The sequence below is a fragment of the Blastomyces dermatitidis genome (genome assembly GCF_000003525.1).
Source record: "Blastomyces dermatitidis ER-3 genomic scaffold supercont1.10, whole genome shotgun sequence".
NCBI classification, from domain to species: domain Eukaryota; kingdom Fungi; phylum Ascomycota; class Eurotiomycetes; order Onygenales; family Ajellomycetaceae; genus Blastomyces; species Blastomyces dermatitidis.
The window spans coordinates 2,117,002-2,136,077 of NW_025544783.1; the positions used below are offsets into that span (position 1 = coordinate 2,117,002).

General features: G+C 29.3%; 1 protein-coding gene across 1 annotated transcript; it reads left to right on the top strand.

Annotated features, from left to right (window-relative positions):
- Positions 1–215: 215 nt before the first annotated feature.
- On the top strand, positions 216–470 carry BDCG_17736 (uncharacterized protein; the record flags this gene model as incomplete). Its single annotated transcript, XM_045426810.1, has 1 exon — positions 216–470. One exon carries the CDS (start codon positions 216–218, stop codon positions 468–470), a length of 255 nt encoding a protein of 84 aa, XP_045282434.1.
- Positions 471–19,076: the final 18,606 nt, after the last annotated feature.

A 19,076-nucleotide genomic window follows, 5' to 3' on the forward strand; every position in this document is an offset into this window, starting at 1 on the left:
GAAAAAGAGATGAGAGTGATGAACCAGATTCAAAGAAGACTGCTCTTCACTCAAAGAAATAAAAGAAGAGAGTGATCATCACTGAAGTCATACAATGATAACAGAAATCATATAATGATAGACATTGTATGATTAATCAGAAATCAATCACTGAAATGAATACCTTTCCTAGCTGATACAAACAACACTCTTCTCTGCTATCTGAACTGAAAGATATGCAGAATCTCTCAGAGAGTTTACTTAAAGCAGTAAGAAAAGCAGCTGAGACTGCTGAACTGGAATTGAAGCTCTGTATGTATATGAGGATTCTAAATGAGATTGAGGCCTTGTGTACACAGTGGCAGGCTGAGGTGAAAGTCAAACAACAATTGACATTTGCTGTGAATCAAGTATTCACTATGAAGAGCTTTGCCAACGCAATCACCATCATTAATAAGAATAGAGAAAACCAGATCTTAGGCCTGCAGTGAGAGATCAAATGTTTACATAGACAGATAACTACACTGAATCTGAAGATCTTATCATGATTGTTCACAATCTCTTCAGAAGTATACACATCATCAGAGACTGCTGTGCAGAATGAGAATCTGAGTATGAAATATATCAAGTCAGAAGATCTGCTGAAGCTATTAAGCTTTAATAATGACTGAAAAAATGATGCTACAATCAGCTGACTAAGTCAGATATGATCATATTATCAGATTAAATATGAACTCACAGATAGACAGTTAATAGAATTTTAACAAGTCTTAAGATCTGCTGTGTTTCTATGTGAAAAAATGAAGTTATTATGAATAACTGATGAAAAGATGAATCTTACAGACTCAGAGTGATATTCATTCTTATAAATATGAAATGAGTTTTTCAAATGAATCTTGCACAACTTTGAGAAAGTGAATATATAAGATAAGTGTTATAAATGCTTCACTGAGTGTAGACAAGTGAGTAATCTTACATTATACTTCACACACTTCAGCTTATACTATCTTATATTGAATGAAGAGCTTTTAACATCTTTCTGTTTACAGATCTTCATTCATGATCTTACATCTGAGTTGAGAGTGGAATGAAAATGCTTAATCTCATAATCAGATATGATGAAAGAAGCATATAACATTCTCATTGTATGAGAACAAGTGAGCTAATTATAACAGAAAATACTGCAATTAAGTATATCTCAGTGAAGAATGAGTAATCAGACTTCTACAACACAAGTTATACATCTGAATGTAATGAATCTAGATCTGAATGTCATCACTAAAGCACTGAATTCTCTGAAAAAGGAATTCTCTGAGTAGAAATCTTGATATTACAAGTATTGAGCTTGCTTCAACTGCAGATGTTAAAATCATAGTGTAAAAGATTGCACTCAGCATACACAGTCAAGAGAAGTAAGAGAGTTAAAAAACTAGCAGAATCAGTGAGCTCAGAGACACTTGCTGATATTCTATAAAAAGTCTTCAAAGTGAAAGAGATGTCTGTGTTAGATGATTCTCTGAATTCTGTGAACATCAAGAGAAAGCAGGCTTCTGACTGAAGTGTGAGTGAGAATGAAGTGAACACTTATCTCAATGCCTTGAGATCTGAAATGTTAATGTATAGAGGGCACTTAAATAAGAATTGAGAGATGGCTGTAAAAGTGTTAGCAGACACAGAAGCTTCAATACAATATATTAATAATTATATAATTCAAAGATTGAAAGAGGTTCACTGAGTGAAGAATTCCTGACACATAAGATTATCTGATAATCAATATTTAATATCATCTGTAAAAGTAAGAGTTCTCTTGCACTTTGAAGAATAGTCTTACTATATTTGAGTGTGAGAACTACAGAATGTGAAATACAATCTTATTCTCAGACTTGATTGATTTCAAAGATTCAATCTGCAGATTCAATGATGTACATGTCATATGTGATTAACTGATAGAAAGAAAATGATTCATACAATTCTACTAACTGATATGAGAAGAACATTTCACATCTCTAATATAGAAGAATTAAATCTGCTTACACATTAACAAGCAAAGAGAATGATTTGCAAGACCTCATCTGAAAGCATTCTGTATATCATACAGGATCTGAAAGCAGAGAAAATCAAGATAAAAGATATATGAGAGGATAAGTGTATGAAGAAGCTTCTGAAGAAGCATGAGAAGGTCTTTTGAACAGATCTTTCATCAGAATTGCTGCCAGAACAAGGATTCATACATGAGATTGACACAGAGAATGCAAAACCAGTCAATCAGAATATGTACTCTCTGTCACAAACACATCTCAAAGAACAGAAGTATCAGATCACAGACCTTCTAGAATATGATCTCATATGACTCTCATTAAGCATGTGAGGCTTTTCAGTTCTATTTGTGAAAAAGGCAGGTGAAGAGTGACAGATGTGTATCAATTATCAAGCACTTAACAAGCTTACAATCAAGAATAAATATTCACTGTCATAGATTCAACAACAGTTGAATATGATTGAAAACATCTGATATCTATTAAAGATTGATCTTCTCTCAGAATACTGACAGATCTGTGTAGATGAACTGTCAGTTCTGTGAACCATATTTAATATATAATGAGAGAAGTTTGAATTTCTAGCAATATCATTCAGTCTGACAAATGCATCTGTCATCTTTCAAATGATGATGAATACAATTCTTCATAAACAGAATGAAATCTCATGTCTTGTATACCTTGATAACATTCTAGTCTTTTTAAACTCATATGATGAACATCTGAAGCATCTCAATGAAGTGCTTATAACTCTGACAGAGTATAAGCTCTACATCAAATCAATCAAGTGTGTGTTTGAAATGAAAGAGTTGAAGTTCATGAGACATGTAGTGAGTAATGACTGTATACACCTCATCTCAGAGAAATTGAATGTTATAGTGAATTGATCACAGCTGAGAAATGTACACTATATATAATAGTTTCTTCAGTTGATCTCATACTACTGCAGGTTCATCAAGGATTTCACATGAATATCTGTATCACTCTCAGATCTCTTAAGAGAAACAGATGCAAATCTGTGAAAGAAGAAGTTTCATTCAATCATCTGAAATGCCGCATGTGAAGAGGCTTTTCTCATACTGAGAAAATGTGTAACAACATTCTCAGTGCTTATTCAACCAGATTATAATAAACCTTTCTACATTGAGACAGACACATCTGAATGAGCTATCAGAGACACTCTTCTACAGATGAGCAAGAATGACAAGCTGCACCTGGTGATATATAATAGTAGAAAACTATCAGATGCTGAGCTCAATTACTCAGTGCATGAAAAGGAATTGCTAGTGATCAAGCACACACTAGTGTTGTGAAATAGATATATTAACAATGAGTATACAACAATGATGATCATGGATCATAAAAGTCTCATCTATCTACAATTAACAATAAAACCTTTCAAATGCTTAGCATATTGAATCTCAGAGTTTCAAGTGTACAATCTTCATATCAAATACTGAAAGAGATTGAATACAGTGATGTCTGATATAATCAGTTACAGACTCAATTTCATGAGTGAGAGTTCTGTGAACCAGGCACAAGAGACATTTGTATTAAATGCACTGAGAAAATGCAAGGAATTAGAATGAGTGAACATCATGATCTCTTACTTGAAGAATGACAAGATGTCAGATAACAAGTATCTCATGAGAGTAGTAGAAGAGATGCTTCTGAACTTCAAGCTGAGAAAATTAGAAAAGGAAAATGACATTGTGCTTTACTGTGATCTAGAATACATAGAAGCTTCTTATCTAGAATCTTCATTTCAACATGACTTAATAACTCATATACACAAGGAATTCAGTCACTTAGAAAGCCCTGAACTCATGAGTGTACTTGAATCAAGAGCATACTGACCAAGCATGACTGAGAACATTCAGATATACACTCATGAGTGCCTGAATTGTCAGATCATGAAAGAATCTAAAAAAGGGTTAGAATGTGAGAAAGTATAACATCAGATGAAGTGTACAATACAATCATTCAAACAATGGAGAATGAATCTCATAGACATATTACTGTGAACATCAAATGAAAATTGATGAATAATTACTGTTATTGATTACACTACTGACTGATCAGTTGTGAAAGCAGTTTCAGAGGCAATAGAGAAGATGATGATAAAGTTTCTACATAATGAGATCTATGTCAACTATGAAATACTGCATGAGATTCTAACTGATAACAATGCAAACTTCATAGAAGAAGCAGTGAGGTATTTCATGAGTCAATTACAGACAAGACATTATAGAATAATATCATATCATTTGCAGATGAACAGAAAGATGAAATACTTGAATGAAATCTTGAGCAACATGCTGACAAAATATCTAGTGAGCAAGTCTATGAGACTATGAGATGAATATCTCGGGCAGGCGCTATTGACTATATGAATTTGACAGCATGCAGTCTTCAAGCATTCATCATTCTACCTGTTGTATGAATTGCATCCGCGCATCCTGGAGAATGCTTCAGAAAAGATGAGAAAGAGAGCAGTTACAGATACAGTAGAAACAGCAGTTATAAATGCAGCAGGAACAGCAGTTACAGATGCAGCAGTAGCAGTTGCAGATGCAACAGTCACAGACACAGAATCAAGATTGAAAGAGATCAGCCACACATGTATAAAAGCTAATAAGTTACTCCTGAACTGAGCAATTCAATTGAAAAGAATATAAGACTCACTTGTTAAGAAATTGAGTCTCAAGATAAGAATGTAAGTTCTTATATACAATAAGAGTTCTGAGAAGTTTCAACCTAGATAATTTAAGCTATATAAAATACTCAAATCACATTCTCTGAGAATGTACACATTGAAAGAATTAGAGAGATAAGTCTTATACAACTTAATCAATAATTCATAACTTATGAAAGCAAAGATGCAAGACCTGAGTAGATTATAATTATTCACAGCACTATCATCAGCATTGAAAAAGAAGAGACTTATAATTGAAAAGTCTTATGAAGTAAGTGAAATCATAGATGCTTATAAATCAGATGATCTCACTTATTCTGATCTTTTCACAATTATAAGAAAAGAATGAGAAGAAATGAAGAAATCAGATGAATATCACACTTTAATAAGTGATGAGACTGTAGCTGATTGTATGATAATACACTGCAGACAGTGAGTGTAACATAGTAAAGAGTGATCTCAAAGTAACAGACTTACATATGAGTCAGATTGCAGAAGAAAAAGAAATTCAGAGTTGAATTTAACTGTTTACACTAGTTCAATTACAGAGATTACAGAGAACAAACTATCTGAAACATCTGTAAATATATGAGATCAAGTTATCTTGACTTCTGAGAACACTCAGAGATCAGGTGAGATTAGTTTTGATAAGTTATTCACTATAGTGATCTGAGCAGGTGAAGAGAGACAGTATAATGCATCAGACAGAATCATAAAAAGTTGAAAGCTGCTGAACCTAGTCATCAAACACTGTATTATATAGAGATTGTGTAAGAGTAGTGACTAGCAGATAAAGAAAAAGTGTAAGAAAAGAGATAATGAATTGATCACTAACTGTAAGAATTAACTATAAAAGACAAATGTTATCATACACACTTCATTCATTTTCATATATCATATGTTTAATCTATTTCCAATGTCACATCATCTGAAAAATGTCAAAAACAAAGAAAATCTTAAAACTCAAGATCTGTAAGAAATTCAAGAGCTGTAAGCTGCTCTTATAACAACACTGTGCACATCTCTGATTTCTCTATCACTCTGTGTACAACATTAATGTCATTTATTGCAAGATTGACTGAAATGCCAATATAGAAATGCATACACATATGTGTAGAGAAATTGAAGAAGAGTGCAGAACTCACAGAATCAGAAGTCAGAGCAGAGAAAGTGAAGGCAGAAGAAATAGAAGAAGAAGAAGGCACAGAACTAGATAAATAACAGCAGAAGTCACTCAAGACTGAACACTTATAATCTGATGTGTGCACAACCTTCTCTGCAGAGAAGAAAGAGAAAGCAATGAGAGAAGCTTAAGAGTGAAAGAGAGTAGTCTCAGTGATGTTATCATCTTCAATTAAAATGATCTCTGATGCTGAAGTAACTAAGAACTATTATTAGTATATAAAACTGTAAAATCAGAGATAGAAACAGTTACTGAATGAACACCTGCTGATCTTAGAATTGTACATATAATTACAACACACACAAGGCTTCTCAGAAAGAGAGAGAGAGACACAGAGAAATGCAGAAAGCAGAACACAGTGTATGAACAGCTCATTCTCACAATAACATCTCAGACAAGATGTATGAGCCTCACATCTGCAGATGTAAAAGAGTACAACATTTATATTCCTGTTTCTGAAAACATGAATATCTTTCATCTGTATCATGAAGTTGAACAACAGATGTCAGAGAATAGACTGATATAGATCTATTATTCTGAAGAAATTCATCAGAGTGAATGTTTCTGTAATATTGAACTTTACAGTTATAAAAAGCTTCTTGATATCTGTAAACATCATGACTTCATGCACAGTAAAACTCATAACAATTTTCTCTAAGAACAGAAAAATCAGTGTCAGAAAGAAAAGATGAAAAAGAAAAAGACTTACAATCTTGATACTGTTGAGAGAGAAAGTAATTCTCTGATATAAATGAATAATTGTCTTATTATAAATATTTAAAATAAATGTAATAATCAGTGTCTGTGACTGAGCTTCAGATAGTTGTGTTATACACAGTCTTTGTATAATAAATCATTCTAGAGATCAGTAAGAAGGACAGAAGCATACACACTGGAAAATGTAATTCACTGAGTCTATACAACATCTTCTTGAAACAGGAAGAGCTGGTAAGAAAGGCAGAGACAGCAAAACCAGAAGTAGTGAGAGTAGAGGTCACAGGAACAGGGGTAGCAGGAGTGGGAGAACCAGACACAGAGACAAGTGTAGAAGATTGAGAGGAAGTATCAGGAGAAGAAGTGACAGAAGAAGTAGAGAGAGACACTGAAGACCTGATTATACATGACACAGACAATTTCTTCATTATCATGTTCTTCAAGTTCTTGATCAATGATTCAACACTGAGTTCACTATTATCAGTGAATGTGAATCTGTCAACATGTGATGATTCTATGTGAATAAAAACAAACATATCAGCATCTGCATCCACGCAAAATTGTGCCAGAAAACACAATCAGAAACCTGCTGAGAAGAAGAAATAATTGAAAGCATATAAGAAGATGAAGAAGATGTGTCATCATTTATAATAATACATTGTTCTGATGATCATTAGAAGATAAACAAGTCCTGACTATGTACATTTCACAATGTGTTACACTTACTGCTAACAAACTGCCTGGTATGAGCACTATGAGAATGCTTGTTATAGAAATGAAGAGCCATCACCAGAAACACGTACAATGTGATAGATGAACAGATGAAAAGAGTTGGACAGAAGAAGAAGTAGAAATCTTGAATGAGATGATGATGTTCAATGATGATGATGATGAAGATGATGATTGAAGAATGAAAAAAGTTAGTGAATAAGTGATGTAATATAGTGGAAGTTTCTTTGTGAGAGTGTACACAGAATGCTAGCTGAATTAGAGATAGGTCACACAATTGTGAGATGCTAGTGGCAAGCTAATCTGCATGAAGCTAGGGTGTATGACATGGTCACATGAGCGTGACTGAATCTGGTGAGGGAGGATGTGGTTTGAAAGAATGTATGACTGTCAGATAATAACGCGGCCGCTTCTGAACTACTAGTGTATGAATGTAAAGAGGGCTCTAGCAGCCACTAATTAATTTAGTGTACAAGATTCAATATATAAGAAGCCGGCGTACGCCTGTAATCGTACGCTGGCTTAAGCAACCTTTGAATCACATTTTAATAAAAATCAGAAAAAGATTTGAGATAAAAGAAGTTAAACAGAATAAACCTTATCTGAAAATAAAGATTAAATATCAGAGAAATGACAATCTAGTAGTTACACAGAGTCATTATATTGAGAAGATTCTTGAAGATTTCAGTATGAATAAGATGAATCCTGCAGAGATCTCTATGATAATAGATATATAACTGAAATTTTCATCTGATGAGAATGATGAATTGAATAATGACTTTGTAACTATAAGATATTATCAAGAATTGAGATCATTGCAGTATTTAATCTCAAGCAGTCAGTCAGATCTAGCATTTACAGTCAACTATCTCTCACATTTTAACTTATATTCATATAAAGCATGTTGAGCAGTGTTGAAGCATGTTCTACATTATGTCAAGAAGATGAAAAATCATGGCATATTATACAAGAAGAAGATAGAAGATGATCTGAGTTCTGTGACATACTGTGATTTGAACTGAGTGAGAGTGAATTCTCAATACAAATCAACTACTAACTATGTTATATTGATTAATGAGTCACTGATCTCATGGCAGTTGCAGAGACAGACATCTATTGCTAAATCAATTACAGAAGCTGAATATATTACAGCTAGTAAGACAGCTTATAAGACAATCTGATTGAATGATATGTTATATAATGCTGAGTTGATGAATGATGAAAAAGTGAAAATATGCTCACATCTATGAGTTGATAATAAGAGAGCAATTGATCTAGCAAAGAGAGAATTCTTAACACAAAGATTGCATCATATTAAGATTAGATATCATATTCTCTGTGATTTGATTGAAAAAGAGGAAATCATGATGAAATATATTAATTCTACAGTGAACATAGCTGATGAGCTTATCAAGTCACTGATGAAGCCTGCATTTGAAGAATTTGTCAAGAGGGTTGACATTCAGAAAATTGAGAAGAAGAAATGATTGAATGATAATGATGATATAATGAATCAATGAATTTTACATGTATTTCTTGATTTTTACAGTTATTGTCATATGGATGCCTTTTCTAATGAGGAAATCAGGGTCCGATTCATGTAATTAATTATTATTGTATTTTTGAAAGATTTGAGAATGAGAGAGGCCCTGGATGGCGGCTTATTATAGGCCATGATGTAGCAAGAGAGAGTGTTGATGATTACTACATCTACTCTAGTCACATGCCACCCCAACCTATTCATACCGGAAGAATGTAGGGTTAATTTACGGTGATTCCACGGTGGTTCCATCATTTCACGCCGGTCATGTGTCGCCGATTGTAACACATGTTCCACCATTGATTTCAGCAACATATTGCTGAAAATTAAATGTCAAGATAGTGTTGAAACAGTACAGAACTTCTTGACATCATCAGAGAACAGCTCAGTCATTATATAATTAATAGATATTATTATCAAGATACTACTAAGATACTGTGAGTCATGATATACTGTTCTGTCAGTGAAATCAATACTTGTATACTATTTAGCTAGACTAGTTAACTACTTTATATAAATTAAATTACTATCTAAAGAAATGAGATATCTCAAGTGTAATATAAATATCTTATTATCTGAGATTCATATATCAAATAATCATCATTTTCATCAGTATTCAGTATTAAAATATTATATAATACTGTCTTTTGAACTGCTGAAAGCTCAATAATAGTATAACTATTAAAATTCTCTTATAAAATCAGCAGATTCAGTAGATAATTCTATCTAATATAATATAGAGAAGTAAGTGTAAAGAAAATTCACTTAACTCTCTTCATTTTATAAATAAAGATAGTTATAATTCAGTCAAGATCAGCTCTCTAATATTAAAGAATATTTCTCTTTATAAGAGAGATTCAGTGAACACACTTTCTGATTTATATATTAATAAATTAATAACTGATTAATTAATTAGTTGAAGAGATATACTGAACTAAGAATATTAACTTATTATAGAAAAGAATCAGACAGTGATTTAGTTTTAAAACTAAGAACTTATTTTAATCAGTATTATAGAATTCTCACAGATTATTAAGAAATAAATGAAGTAATTCAAGCTTAAAGAGATTTATAAATTATATACTAACTTTCTCTGATACCTTATTTAATAATAGATGATTAAAAATCTTCAGAGTAATATAATCTTTTATTAATATTAATTTAATAGAGTAGTTCAGTGAATTATTATTCTTATCTTTAACTTCTTTATTCATTCTTAATAAATTATTGAAAAGTATTGAATAATATATATATAAATTCTGAATCTTCTATATCAGACATATATCAGAGCTGTTAAAGAAATTTTTTAATACTAGTTATAAAATTCACTGAAAACTCTTCTATAAGAGTAATATTTTTTTTATATTCTGATAATTTATTCACTATACTAAATTCTTATAGTCTTAATACTTATTCTCTTCTATCAGAATATTATAATTATTAGATACAGTATATTCTTTAATTAACTTAATATAATATAAGTTAATATATATATTCAGCTGATTCTTTATATATTATATAAGCTTTGCTTTTTTAATATAATTATCACTGCTGATATACATAGTAACTGTACTTATAGTTAAAGCAGAGAATAATTGATAACTAATAACTGAATTAGCTTAGAATAATTTAAATATCACTGTTACTCTCACTGTAGCTTTAATAAGAAACTATAACTATTAGTAAGCTGTAAGTATAATTTAATAGATTACTTCAGAATCATTTTCTCTCAGAGACTGAGATATTAATAGACTATTACTTCTTATAATGACTACATATATCTGAATAATAAGATTAATAGATAATTGATTTTAACTTTGTGTTGAAAATGCTGTAGAAATAATCTATTTAATTACTGAACTGAGTTATTTCTCTCTGAGCTCACACTATAAGATAAGAGATATAATGATTGAAGCTTGAACATGTTCTTAAAACTGATACTTCTTGAGATAAGTAATTAATAACTGTAAATAATTTTAACTGTGAGAAAAGAGAAATATCTATAATATTTAAAAGTATTCTTACTGATTATACAGTGATAGAACAGAACAGATCAGTAATAAGTATAAAATCTCTGATATTTTAATAAACTTACTATAGTATGAATCTGAAGAGAAAAATGAGATTAAATTCATACTTAAATATATTTAAAAAAGAGATACTATCTACACTGTTATACTCTACTCTTGATATATTTAATCTCTATATATAAGATTCAGCAGATCATCTAGTTTAGTCTGAAGATACTATATATAATGATAAAATCAGCTGTTATTATATAAATTATAGTTCAAATTCAGCTAATTCTTATTATTAATAAAATAGCTTTAGTAAGATTTTCTTATAATCAATTCTTTAATTTCTGTATTACTATTTTACTATGATATATCTTTAAGAAATACTATATAAGATATAATCATTCTTATCTTTTCTTCATTAATATTTATTATAACTCTCTTATAATTTAATATAGATAAGTCATGTGATAATACAGTAATAGTATCAGAGAAATTGATATTATAAAAATTAAAAATTAGAATAAAAATATTGTTTTACTTTAAGTACTTAATAATACTCAGTGTAGAAATCATATAAAAACTTATCAAGCTTTAGTACATGTTTTAATATAAATTAAATTCATCAATAAATAATTGATATAATAGAGAAATAACTTGTATATCAGAGTAAAATATACTTTTTAAAATATCTTATTTATATACAGCAATTTTCAACTCAGTCTGAATTAGTGAAGATTTATAATATGATTATATCTTAATAGCTTCAGTCTTGATTCTTATAACTCAGTGAAGAAAATACTAATCTTTACTCTTATATTCTATTAGTAGATTGAAATCTGATTCAAATATTATATTTATATAAATATTAAGTTAATTCAGAATCTGAGTAATTAAGATATATTTCATCTTATCTTTCATTGCAATTAATTCAAATAAGATAAATAACAGATTCAAGAATAATAATCTTTATACTATCTGAGAAGTATAATAAATGACTTCTTAAACTTTTAGAATTATTATATAAGATCTTATTCTTATATCTGAATATCAGTGATTATATCTGATAAAATGTACTCTCTTAATATAAGATATATTATTCAACTCTGATTTACAGTAGTATTCAAGATTCTCACACTGATATTAAATAAAATCAGAAGAAAAAAGAGATTTATTTATTAATAAATATTATATAAAGTTACTGAAATAATATTTGATAGAGCTCTCTTAACTGTGAGATTGTCATAACTCAGTGAGATTGTTAACAAGTTTTACTATTTCTATATGTATCTATCATCAGAAATTTGAGAATTTGAGAAGAGCAGATATTAATAAAATTGAATTTTAAAAGTAGAGTAATTTTATAAAGAATACAGTGAGATTTTTCTAAGCAGAACTCAGAGTTAGTATTTATATTAATAATACTACTGAAATTAATATTTTCTTAACTGATAAAATCAGAAATTGTGCTCTGTATTACTTTTTCAGAGTTAATAGATCTTCAGAGAGCAGACTTATCAGTAATATATTCTTCAATAAATACAGAATTTACAGCAGTTATTGATAGTTTTTTTAAGAAATACTCAACTCTTCAGCTCAGAGTCTTATTATTAAAATAAATGAATTCATTTCAAAGTTACTGTGTTTATAAGCTATGTCAATTATTGAATCAGAATTAATAAATTCATTAATAGAATAAGAAATGATAGTAATATCTTCAATAGCAGTATCTTTTATAGCAATATCTTCAGTAACTGACTTATCAGAATCTTCTTAATCATTATTTTCTGAGATATTTACTGAGATATTCTTCAGAATATTCTTCTCAGTGTCTGCTTTCAAAAGTCACTCTATATACTTAATATTATCAGTGACATTCTTGTTATATAACTCTGTCTTTAGACAATGTTAGTTTTTATAATAATAAGACATTAAAAGTGATAAATATACTGAGAATAGCAATGCTTCTTTATCAGAAACATCATTATCTAAATCACTGTTAATGAAATTCTCATTTACAGTTTCTGAGAAAAGAGAGCTCTGAGATTGAAATTTCAATTAATCATCTCTGAATTCTTGTCTAGAGACAGATAGTAGATAGTAATCATAGTATTTTAAATTTTAATTAAATAGATATAACATTTTGCTTTCTGATATAATTTATAGAAACAAGTTATATAGTTGAAAAGATATAATTGAAGTGAGTGAGTGATCTTAATAAAATAAAGAGATGAGATTGAATTATTAAAAAGAAGTATATTAATAAGAGCTGTAATCAGTGATAATCTATATTAAATTAATATTAATAATCAAACTGTTTTCTTTATTTCAAGATTATATTTCTGTAAGCTTCTGAAATCAGTATCATTCATTAATTAGAATTTCAATCTAATTTCAAAAATGAATACTCTCATTAACTCTGATACACTAGATCTTTTCAAACTTTCTCATCTAGTAGATTTAATAAGATAATTCACTGATTTCAAAGAAAATTCAATATTAACATTTCTTAATCATAGTAGACACACAATGACATCAATGAAGAATGCTTAATAGATAAGAAGAACAGTGAGAAGAACTCAAACTTCTCATTAATAAGCAATTCATTAAGAAGATATCAGAGAACTAGATATCTCAATACTGAAATATATGAGAAGAAGATCTGTCTGACAGAGCAATATCTGCAGTTAGAGACTAAATAAATGTATTTTCTGTTTTTTACAAAGAAAAATCTTGATCAGACAGTCACAAAAATAATCAAAATCAATAATAAAATATTATATACATTCTCATTCAGTAGAATAACAATGCTGAACATAGTCAAGACCTGAAAATCAAGATCATTAAAGAAAATGAAGATAAGTATTTAAATTTAGTAAAATAGCAACTTTTCAGTGAAGTATAATAAATTCTTGATAAGAGATTATAAATCTCTGATGAGAATTCAGCAGAGAATCTTAGAGAAATCTAAACTTTTGTAATCAAGTTAATCAACTTAATTTCAATATAGAATCATGTTTAATGAGAAAAGATAAAGAGTAGAGTAAGTTTAGAGATAATCAGTTTGTATAATTATTATAAAGAAATAACTATCTTTAATTACTTTTATAAGTTATTTACTGCTGAAAAGTTCTTTCTGATTTTTTATTAAGAACAGAGAGTTATCAACTTTGATTAATTCTCTGAGTGAGAATAATAGTATATGAAACATAAGTTAGCATAATTCAAATTGTTTCAAAAACTAGAAACTGATTTTAAAAATAGAGATGTATATCAATCTGACAACTCAGATTAAAATGTTTAATAATACTAATATAAATAAAAATTTCATCACAGTTATAATGCAAAGATAAAATATTCTGACATTTTAAGATCTGATAAGCAATGTTCTTAAATATCAGAAAATTGTCAGAGATGACTTTGCAGAGATAATTCAGAATATTCTGACAGTTAAAAAGAGATATACAGTGAAAGATATGCAGAAGAAGATATGAAAAAAGATTAAATTTTTAAGAATACTTTTAGCAAAAGACAGATAATGTAGAGATTTCTAATACAATCTATTTCTATTTCAATATATTTAGTTTTCTATGCATTTTATATATAAATTAGTTAATATATACTTTATCATATTATATATATCATTAGAATACATCTGTCTTGATATTCACTGATAAAAGTTGTTATATTATCTATCTTGTATTTGATTATAGTTATAGCTGCAGCAGAATCACTGATTTTACTGTACTAGAAAATCTTCATATTTATCTGAAATTCTGTAGATATATTTCTGACAGTGTGTTGAACACTTATTCTCAGTTAATTAAAATGATTTTATATTTAAAATAGCTGTAATTCATTCAGCAATAGTCTGCATAGAAGATATTTATTGTAAAAATAAGATATAGATGAAGTCTGTCAGATTCACTGATTATACTTAGAGATAAAGTATGAAAGTAATCACTCTGTTGTATGATAACACACAAAGATAAATCAATAACATGTGTAAAGAGAATAACTTATCATCTTCTTTTTCTTTCATTCTTTCTTTCTTCTTCATGTAATAATATCACACTGTGAAAATCATTCTCTGTTCATTCTACTCATTTTCATCTTCAGTAAGATTAGTATTCTATCAGCTGTAATAGAAAGCTTTAATAACACAAGTTCTGATTTTAAGATATCTTATTCATAGAATATCATGAATATCAGTGATTTATAACAGCAACAACAGCAATAATAACAGCAGTAAAAATGACTGATAAAACATCAAAGTATACACATACAGCTGCTGTAAAAGCTCAGAAGAAGAAGACAAGTCAGCAGAATATCTTAACAAAGCAGTCAGATAAGAAGACTATATATAAACACTGCATCAGATGAATTTTCCTTTATCATCTCAAAGTCTCTTATAACAAGATGAAGAGAAGCTCAAAGTTATACAAGAACTACAATCATGATAAAAAGAAATGTATGATTTTTTTCTCTAAATTAAAAGAGTATGTTGACAAGCTGATCTGAATTCACAATTTTTATATTACTTCATTGAATAATTTTAAGAAATCAGTTAAGAGATCAATGTTGAAGACAGTAAAGAATCTGATCAAATAAATTAAGAAGACTAGAGTATACTATCAGAAAATGAAGAGTATGACTGTTATAATTAAGTCACTGAATACAATCATCAGTGTCACTGAAAAGACTAGAATTAAGATATAAAAAGCTATGATAAATATTGAACAGATCAAATTGACAGTTGAGTAGAAGAAAATAGTGATTAAAAAGTTCAAATTGACAGTTAAGTAGAAGAAATTGATGATTAAAAAATTCAAATTAATGATTCAGTATAAAATGCTAATAACAGTCAATCACTATATGAAAGATCAGAACTGAATAATAGTGCATCTGACAGATATAACAAATCAGATGAATTAAAATGTCTTCAACATTGTAGTAAAGATGTGTGAAATTTTGAACTGAGTAAGAACATTCTTTAATACTTAGTAGAATGCTGATGAGAATGAGAAGCCTGATAATACTGATAATGTCAATAATTCTCTTTCTCTCATTTTCTCTGTTCTCTCTGCTCTCTCTGCTGTCTCTGCTGCCTGTCTTATCACTGTCTGTCTTGTCATCACTTCTGCTGCTAGTGCTATTCTCTTTACCCTCTCTGCTGCCTGTCTTATTACTGTCTCTGCTACTGCCTCTGCTACTGTCACTATCACTTCTACTAGTTCTCTCTATCTTCTCTCTGAGATTCTGATGATCAGGCCTGATTTGAACATTTTTCATGATGAAAAAAATGTAAGTTAGAATCAGTAAAATGCTTTTCATATTTATATATACAGAAGTTGATAATGATAATATAAATGAGTAAATGAACTGTCTGTGAATATTCAGAAATTTCTCAGCTTAAACATTGTATTGACTCTGCTCTTCTCTCTGAGAAAACTTCAATCAGAATCTTCAAGTTCACTGATATTAATAAGAATAAGAACATACAGATGACAGAGAATGATGAGAAAGAATAGAAAATAATACAGAAAATCTGTAAGAAATTGAGTTATTACTAGAGATTATCAATACTGTCAAAGAAGACATTTTTTTAAGTTAGTAGTTAGAGAGATAGAAATTGATGACATTATTAATACAATGATGATTTTTTCCTGTTCATAACTTGTTTATAATGATTTCACAGTGATTTCATCATTATATTAAGATTTACAGTTCAGTGACGGTGTCGCCGGCTGATGTGACGGAACAATCATAATTCAGTTGTATAATAAGTCTACATTTTTCTGATATGAATTCATTTAGTGTAACTCGCGTAGTTAGATTACAACATAACAACATTATTCTTCAAGATTAACTGTTTCTCTATTTCTTACACATCTTTACACATTCAGATATTTCTCAACAAATAATCATTTCTAATGAGACAATGTGTGAATAATCATTTCCTAATAAGAAGACAATGAACATTTTTATAGTGTAAGAGGCCTACACTGAATAGATTAATATTATATTGATAGATCTTATTTAACAAAGATAAAAATGTTAAAGAAGGAAAGAAAGAGAAAGTACAAGAATCAGTGATCAAGATGAATATTTATACATGTATGTGATGATGTACATAGTGGAGCTTCGGGGCGGAAGAATATACACATGTTTATAGCAGCTGAGAATTGGCAATCAGAAATGACTGAGAATCAGAGTATATGTTACACGCGTTTGTAGCGGCTGAGGATCAGCGATCAGAAATGGAAGAATCTATGAAGTGTAATGAAATAGTCTATATGATTGATCGGGCGCAGCCCGTCACATGACTATTCTCTTCAGTTCTAGATTTGCTTTAAGCGTCATCTTTTCTCCAGTTCTTTTAAGTTCTTGAAGCAAACATACATTCTTTTGAGCTAGATATATGTTTTTCTTTGCAATTAGAGCATTTAAGCAGAGTGTGTTGACATGTTTCATCTCTTTTTGAGTATGTTTCACATTTATACTCTCTAGTTTTGTAATCTCTGACACAGAATGCACATTTTGAGTTTCTGAAATAGAAGATTGCAAAGTGTCTATATCTCTGACAGTTTGAACACTGTGTTTGAGCTTTGAGATTCATTCTTGAGTCTTTGTATTCATGAACTCTCATTTTCAAATCTGCTACTCTTACTTCAGAGATCTTTGACTGTTTAAGTATCTTTATATATACTTATTATTATTATTCTTCAATTATAGATGTATGCAGTCAGAGACTATGACATCTACCTGAGAACTTTTAGTTCTCGGGGTTTTTCCTATATCTGTAAAGTTAACTATTATACATTCTTCAATTTCAGATATGCAAAATCAGAAAATTCCAGCTCAGAATACAAAAACTGTTTACAAATTACAGTGTTTTAACATCATCTGATACTTTGAAATCATTTGACAATATCATGACAAAGGAAAAGAGAACACAGTCTTAAAGATAGACACATTAAATAGATAGATAGAAAGAAATTGAAAGAAAAAGATAAAAATAAAGAAAGACTGTAACAAAACAAATTATTAAAAGATAGTATATAGCTGTTTTAACAGACTATATCTGGTTGATTTTCTCCTCTTCATATTCAGATAATTCTGAATTTAGTCATTTTCTTGTAGCTGCTTGAGTTTCTGATAGAAAGTCTATTAAGTATTTAATTCCTGTCTCAGTTGAGAATAACAATCTCATATTTAATTGATTTAGATCATACTTCTCTTTCAATCTGGCTCTGAGACTATTGTATAATGCACAGTGCATTACAATATACTCAGGATTCTCATTTATATCGCAGAATGAGCATTTTATTGAGACAAATCTATCATCAAATCTTTGTATATAAGATTTGAAATAGTCATATTCTAGTTTCAGCTATATTATAGATGAGAATATTTTCTTTTTATATTTAATTGAACAAGATTTCCACTTGAGTTTTGATTTAAATCTTGAATAGTGTATACTCTTTTTTTGTTTCTGTCAGCTTTCATTTCACTTGTCTAAACAAGATTCTTTTATTTTTCTCTTTATAAAAGATCAGAACACAATTTTTTGAATAGATCTGCTTAATTCTGCACTCTTTTTTACAGCTGAATCAGCCAATTCATTGCCATGAATATTCATATGAGCAGGAACTCAGTGCAGATGAATTATCAGCTTTGATATTCTTCTCTTTTGAATTTTCAAAACAGAGTTTAAGAACAGTTCAAGATTCATTTAATCATTATGAATCTGACTATTTCTAAGTCTTTTTAAAGCAGCTTGACTATCAGAGAATATTCATATCTCTTTCAAACAATTTCCTCTTTTATGAGATTTTATTTCAATGAGTTTGAAAGCTTTCACTATTATAAATAGTTCAGCATCAAAGACTTCACATTCAGAGTCTAGATTTCAGAAATCTGAGATAAAATTGATATTATCTTCAGTATAAGCAATGCCTGTGTCTAATCTATTCAAGTTCTCATTTTTTGAGTCATCTGAATAAATCAGAATAGAGTCTTTTATATTGATTGTAGAAATTCTCTTCAAATGCTGTTTATATTCTTTCTCTTTTGATAGTTCACTTATTTATAAGTTTATAAGAGATTCAAGCTTTTCTCTTCAGAGAGATAACTTCTTATGATCAACTTTTTCAATATTTAAAGAAGAAAATTGATTTTTAAT